Genomic DNA, 7,947 nt, shown 5'->3' on the forward strand with positions numbered 1-7,947 from the left:
ATACCAACTGAAATGACCCGTCCTAATCCATCTGGATGAAGTCTTCAACAGTTGGTCCCATTGCGAGGTTCTGACCTCTATATGCCATGAACGACTCCATGTAATATGAGTAAATGCACAGCGGAAGATTTTTTTCATACTTGAGAATAAACATGCTTTAAAGTGTCAACCAAAAGGTTGGTGAGTTCATAAGTTTATCATAAAACAATAAAATTCATCATTTTGATAGACCACAAGATTTAAATCCTGCATGGTACAAATGGGCCCGAATCCTATACCCACCTGTAATGTACATGCGATATCTTTTAAATACAGTACACCTTTCTCGTGTACGAAATCATCTTTCATAAATCTTAGCAACCGTACACCTATCTTGTGCACAAAAATAACATACACCTAACCTGTGTATAAAAATCAATCTATCGATACATAACATTCATATCAATTGGTGGCAATTATCATGTCCACATAATTCAATGGTGGCAATTATCATGTCCACATACTTCAATCGTGGTAATTATCATGTCCACATAATTCAATCGTGGCAATTATCATGTCCACATAATTCAATAATAATCCGCAGAACTTCTGTCTGCATAATAATTCATTCGAGGAATGTTTTGCTTGTGTCTATCTCGTCAAACATTTATAAAAGCATTTTATGTATTCGCAGTTCAAAATATATTTCAAAAGCATTTAATAAAGTAGTTGTAAAAACAGCGCATGTATTCTCAGTCCCAAAAATATAAAGAGTAAAAGGGAGCAAATGAACTCACCGTATTGTATTTTGTAGTAAAAATACATATGACGACATTTAACAAATGTAGGTTTGGCCTTGAATTCACGAACCTATATTAAGTATGTATATTAAAACATATAATCGTAATCGAATAAATTATGTATTATTATTAAGTGTTATTTTAGTAATTTGTATGTTTTATTAATAACTAAATTAACTATATTTATTTTATATGCTTTAGATAAATAGTTAGTATTTATTATGAAAATATTAATGTTGTTATGTGATATGTATTAAATATATTCTTATATAGTTATTTATTTGTTAAAATAATATCAATAATAATAATTAACAATTTGCATCTTTTTATAATAATAATAATAATTATAATTATAATTATAATTATAATAATAATAATAATAATAATAATTATAATAATAATAATAATAATTATAATAATAATAATAATAATAAAAATAATAATAATAATTATAATAATAATAATAATAATAATTATAATAATAATAATAATAATAATAATAATAATAATAATAATAATAATAATAATAATAATAATAATAATAATAATAATAATAATAATAATAATAATAATAATAATAATAATAATAATGATGATGATGATGATGATGATGATGACAAGTAACTACCTCAAAATAGGCTAAAAATAAACTGCCCGCGACGAGACTCGAACCCGTGACCTCTCGCAAACCCACTAACACACTTAACCATCGGACCATCTTTGTTTTTCTGTTATAATCCCTAACCCAAATCAATATATCTCGTTTCAGCTTCGTTTAACTCCTTATTCACAAAACCAAATCGTATAATCCCACCTAATATCACGGCCCAAACATGCAACCCAAATTATGACCCAATTAAGAAACAATTCGTGGCCCAATGAGGAAAAGAACTATGTTGACCCAACAAAACAAATATGTATCAATCGGCTCAAAAAAATAATACTCCGTATTATTGTAATCTGAGTGGGGTTTTTAAAGTGGAAACAGAAAAGTAGATGTCGACTAGTTGACTTTCGTTATTCTTCATTATCGAATCATCATCACTGTACATCGTTATCATACGCTTCTCTTCTCTTTCATGTACATCGTGATCATCATATTATAATCATCATCATCCTTGTTGTTGTAACAGAAAGGGAAAACAAAAACAGAAAATTACAGCGAGCAACAATACTGTTCATCGTCTTCTACCTTTCATCATCACTATTTTTATTCGCGTTTTAAATCTTAATCGTAACCTCAAGTAGTAGTAGCTTTAAATAATAGAAATCGATGGTGTCTAGTTATAACGGTTTGAAACAGAAACAGATCGAGTAACAGTAACATCATCGTAGGGTGATGAGTTGTAGGTGGTTTGTGGGTGGTGATAATAGTGTTTCACGATGGGAGAGAGGATGTGAGTGAAAGAGAGATATGGCGAGGGTGGTTCAACGGTGATCATCACGGTAGTTGTTATCGTGGTTGATGGATTTACGAAGGAGAATAGGAGAGAGTGGAGGATACGGTGATGGTTGGATGATTGATGTGATGATTCTCGTTTAAGTAGTGACAAAGAAAGCATTCAAAGGTAATTGATAGAGATTGTTTTAGGTGATAGGGTTGTGATCGAGATTAGGAGAGAGGGGTGGTTCACGACTGTTATAGTGGTTTGCGATAGTTGAAACAGAAAAAGAAAATGCAGCAACAAGTGTTTTTGATGTTCAATGATGGATCACGTTGGCGACTGTTGTTTTTGGATAACGTTCGATGGTGATTCTCCACTACTATAACAGCATATGGTTTTTAAATTTTGATGATGCTCCCTCGCCTTCGAAAAGCTGCAATATTCAAGTGGGTTTTGGTAGCAAACCGAATAGAAACAGGAGAGGTGTTTTGAAAAGTAGAAATGGAAAAGGAACGATGGTGGTATCAAATAACATTAGGAGAGAGATAGAGAGAGAGTGGTGAAGGTGGTGGTTGCCGGTGATTATGGTAACCGGTGGTGATGATTGTGATCATGGTGGTTACGTTTTGTTCATGATGGGAGTGAGAAGGATACCGTTGGAGAAGGAGGAAATCATGAGTGTGAATGTGATGTCTACAAGTAACATGTAATGGAGAGAAACAAGGGAAAAGCACAGTAATTTGTCAATAATTTAAATTACGAGACTTAAATTCCACTAACAGAATACACATATAATAATATTAATAATAATATAATAATAATTATAATAATAATATATAAAACAAAACGTGTTCCATAGAGCAACAGAAATCTAAATTTGTAAATATATGCCGACAGTTTTTCACAGACTGCTATTTCGTAGTCCGTTGTTAAATCAGGGGCGGATAAAAAGTACTCAGATAAATCCCAAAATTTTAAATTAAGTATCTTTATTTATTTGGGTCATTATGGTATAAAATTCGATCACTAATTTGTTAAATAAAAATTACATCAACTGTCCCTCTCATTTATGGGTAAAATATAAAAAGTGCTAAAATTTAATAACTAGATCTTAAATACATTTTTAGTAGCCTAAAATTTATAGAACTCATTTTCGGATCACCGTTTACTTTAAAATCATATAGTTTGAATTGAACCTCTCTAAATAATAATCAAAACGTCCAACGAGTATTACAATCATTAAATATTTATTTTTAATATACTTTATTTATATATAAAGATATATTTTAAATAATAATTATTATAATATCCAATTTTTATTTTATTAATTTTTAATAACAACAACATATAATACTTCAAATTATATTTCGGATTATTATTTATATATACATACACACATATCAAATTACAATTAATTGTTCGTGAATCGTCAGGCATGGTCAAAGGGTAATTGAATATATGAAACAGTTCAGAGATTTTGAAATTCAATTTACTAGACTTTGCTTATCATGTCGAAACCATATATAGATTAAGTTTAAATTTGGTCGAAAATTCCCGGGTCGTCACAATATGTATGTGTATAGTACCTTTACATTCACTAAGCATTAGCTTACCCTCTCGTTGTTGATATTTTTATAGGTTCGTGTGATGGCGGCTCGGGTAAACGTGGGGATTAGAGATCTTGGCTAGGTTTCTTTAAAAGATCTTGCTTTTGGATTGATTAGGATTGGGTATCCCAAATCACCATGCTCTAGTTTGTATCAATAACCCAAGGGTTGAGTCGTTAATCGAAATTTGTGGATTGTAATTGACTTCAGGTCAAAACTAGTGTAATGGGTCATTTTTTACAAACTAATGAATTGTTATGGTTATGGAGTACTCAAATCGTGAACAAGTGTATTTTGAGTCATATTAAACTTGTATTTGGGTCACTAAATTGTTAGACTTGGAATTGGATATAATGGGTTGGTTTAACTCTTATATATTTCGAAACTGCACATGTTCAGGTTTAAGAGCGCCGCCTTTGAGGTAAAAGTGCCGCTTTTCGTCAGTGAGTTGTAATCTTTTTGGTCAGTCAACAGGAACGCCGCTTTCAGAAATAGGAGCACCGTTCTTGTGTCCCCAAAAGCGCCGCACCTGTGGTTGGTGCGCCGCTCCAGTTTTAAAAAAAAAAAAAGTTTTGTCGTTTTTCGTTAAAATGGTTTGTGATCGTTTCAAATTACTTGCTTGAATACTGAATTGTTATAACTGTTAAGTTAATTAAAAAAAATTGCATTCACCCCCGTCTACAATACTCCTGTTGTTAATCAAGGGACCAACAATAACCTTTAAAGGCCAAGTGGGTGTATTTGACTAAGACCAATCCCGTAATGTATAAGAACTTTATGTAAAAAAGCAGAAGGGGGAATGCGAAGATTTCCTACAGTAATTTGTAATTTGTACAGGGTAATTTTCTTAGAAGGAGGGGTGTTGGCTCTATCAGAAGGAGAAGGAACGATTGGATTCAAACGGCTTAGATTCCTATATGATACACACAAAGCATCTAATTCTGATTCCGTCATACTGGTCTCAATAGTATTAACATCACGGTTGTCTTTCTGGGACGAAGTACTGGTTGTTTCGGCCATAGTAGAAAATTAAAAATGCAGAAATAGTGGAAGGAGTAAGGCGAATACTAACCTTCCAGACGTTTTACCGAAAAAACCCTAGAATTGCTTGAATGAATGAATCCTTTGAAGAGTTTGAAGATTTTGAAGATTTTGGGAAAAAGAAAATGAAAGTTTAAATGGAGTATTTATAGGCAAAGGGGAAGTTTGAAGAGTGTGGTTGATTGAGACACGTGTAGGGATCAGATTAATTGGGGGATCAGTTTCGAGCTCAAAATTTTTTTAAATTAAACAATTAAATCAAAATTGGGGATTTTGGTGGCAAAAATCATCATTTGGGGTCACATCATGTCAGATACTAGATGGCTACATCATGTGGGGACTTAATGGTTTATCCTAAGAGATACACGCATAAAAACATCGTTTTTACACAAAAGAAAGGGTCAAAAAGCATAAAAGACAACAATAATGGCAATTTTTTTTAATAGCCGTCCAACGTTCACCCAGGCCGCCCAGCGTCATGCGTAAGCCCTGAAGGCAACTTCTATGCTTAAGCCCTTGAATAGGCGCGTGAGCGACACACAGCCACGTCAGCCCAAGTCAAAGTCAGTTGCGGATATTTGGCATAATCAAATTAATCAACATCTGACACGTGTTTCAGAGAATTTCGGTGATTTTACGCCTATAAATAGGCCCCTGGGTCACCACATTTAACAGTTCAGTTACTTGTGGCAGAGAGTACACTTTCTCTCACACACAGTACTTTCTCACTCTAGTTACTTCACCGCTTAGCAACAATACGCTAGACGGATCAAATCTCAATTTGATCCCAAAAGACTGGCAAGGCCACCCCACGGAGATCTCGTCCGTGTTCCGGGTCTGCAGGGATCTTATCCCGAGGGAAAACATCAGTCGCCAACACATCTCTCCACACTAGGCAGTTCTAGTATTGTAATGGTACCTTAGCCGATAGACGGAAAATAGTACCAACACTTTTAATAAGGGTTTAAAAATATAATTTACTCCCTTCGTCCCATATCTGTTGTCCATATTTCCTTTTTCGGATGTCCCAAATTAATTGCCACTTCCATAAATGGAAAAGAATAATGTGATAAATTTCTTTTGTGTCCCTACTTTATAACATGTATGACAAAAAGATGGGTAAAAAGTAAGGGTATTTTTTCTTAAACTGTATGTTTTTGTCTGGTGACAATAGATTTGGGACGGAGGAAGTAAGAGCTCTAGGTGTGGAGCCTGTCACCCCACCGTCGGCTTCCCATTTCAACCGACGGTCGGCCAACACCCTTTCGGCGTCGGTCCGACGTTCTGAAGGCCAAAGTCATGCAGACGACGCTGTATCTAACCATTGAGTGGGTCCCGATTTTCAAATTTTCGACTGTTGGAGTGTTTTATATATTCACTTTTGGGTTTATTTGTAATTTTCCTTTTATTTTAGTTTTGGGTTTGGGAATATTTGATGGTGTTTTGAGGAAAAGTTATGGTTTTGTTTCAGATGGGATTGGGGAAGATGGGTTGGGAAAGATGGCAGGTAATCGTACAAATAAGTATGCATATGGTACAAGTAATATAACTTTTAAGGGTAAAGGGTAAGTGCATATCACATGATATCAATTAAGAAATGGATGTCCAATTGTCCAAGTGATACTCCGTATTTTAATACAAATTATTTTAAAGATTTTAAAATGAATAAATTTAATAAAATAAAAAATATTTTCTCTTTCCAAGACACTGAATTGACATTCTTTTCAATTCCCCTGTTTTTTCACCAATGTCAGTTTTCAATGTCAGTCATCACCAAGACACTGAACTAACACTGAACTGACGCGTCACCACACCCAGTGCTCTAACAGAGTTCTTAAAGAACATGGAGGTATTATGAATGATTCATCACATATTTCTTTTATTTATATTCAGATTCAGATTATCACTCAAAAAACATCAACAAATATACTAAATGGTGAACACAGGAGTAGTATTTAGTACTAAATCATCCTGTTCAATGTTCATCTCTTATCAAACACGGGCACATAGCTCGTGACAATGAAAATTGAAAATTTGAATTTAGTGATGTTGACGGTTGGACCTTACTTTTTGAATTGATGTCAAATATGACCTAGTCTTTTAATGTTAATTAAATTTATATACATGTGTTTGTGATTAGCAGTTGTTTCATAGATGATGACGTAACCAATGATGCAAAATTAAAAATTGAATGGAGTAAAACATTGCAAGTTGCAGTTTCCATATTTGGTACAACACGTTTAATTAATACTCTGTAAAACCCACCGTCACATAAAATGATATTATAATTATAAATTATAATTATATTGCTTTTACAATTGACATTTTTTTCAGTTCTTTGACCAATGACTTTTTTGACTTTGTTATATATGGTCAAACCCATTAAAGTTTTGACTTTCCCACGATTCAACCTATATAAACCATGCATACACTTACTCCATGCATCAACCAATTCTAAGTTTCAAAACACACACACAAAAAAGTAAAGAAAATGAGTACTAGCTCAGATGAAGGTACAAGTAGATCAGCCAATTGTACAAGTCAAGAGAAGATGTACAAGGGCATTCGATGTAGACGATGGGGAAAATGGGTATCGGAGATTCGTGTGCCTGGAAGCCGAGACCGGCTTTGGTTAGGCACGTACTCCACACCACAGGGTGCAGCTATGGCTCATGACGTGGCGTTATACTGTTTGAGAGGTGACACGTCTTTGCATAAACTTAACTTTCCGTCTATGTTACCTCCTACAGCTCGGACAGACCTATCTCCTAGGTCTGTCCAAAAGGTTGCATCCGACGCTGGCATGGCGATGGATGCACATTTAATTTCTTCCGGAGAACCAACGCAAAATAATGATCAATATGAGGGGATGAACATTTCTGTAGATGATTATTTTTAAGTATGGTTGATTGTATTTTTTTCACATTTGAAGTTGATAAAGCCAGACTCAATGTGTTAGTTATAAATATAAGTAAAGTGATCCGATTATGATCATAATATAAATCCACTGATGCGAATTGTACTATTAAGAAATGAACCTTATGATTAGTTAATGAAGACTGTATGTAACTCTGCATTTTGAACAAGTGGTTTCACCAGTGTGATACATGAAATCTTGTTATATCAATCAAGTTT

At 33.8% G+C, this 7,947-nt stretch overlaps 1 protein-coding gene across 1 annotated transcript; it reads left to right on the forward strand.

The window, feature by feature from the left end:
- The first annotated feature begins 7,303 nt into the window (after nucleotides 1–7,303).
- Nucleotides 7,304–7,711, forward strand: LOC139868315 (ethylene-responsive transcription factor ERF019-like). Its single transcript, XM_071856646.1, has one exon. It carries the CDS (start codon nucleotides 7,304–7,306, stop codon nucleotides 7,709–7,711), a length of 408 nt encoding a protein of 135 aa, XP_071712747.1.
- Nucleotides 7,712–7,947: the final 236 nt, after the last annotated feature.

Source organism: Rutidosis leptorrhynchoides, chromosome 9, assembly GCF_046630445.1.
Source record: "Rutidosis leptorrhynchoides isolate AG116_Rl617_1_P2 chromosome 9, CSIRO_AGI_Rlap_v1, whole genome shotgun sequence".
NCBI classification, from domain to species: domain Eukaryota; kingdom Viridiplantae; phylum Streptophyta; class Magnoliopsida; order Asterales; family Asteraceae; genus Rutidosis; species Rutidosis leptorrhynchoides.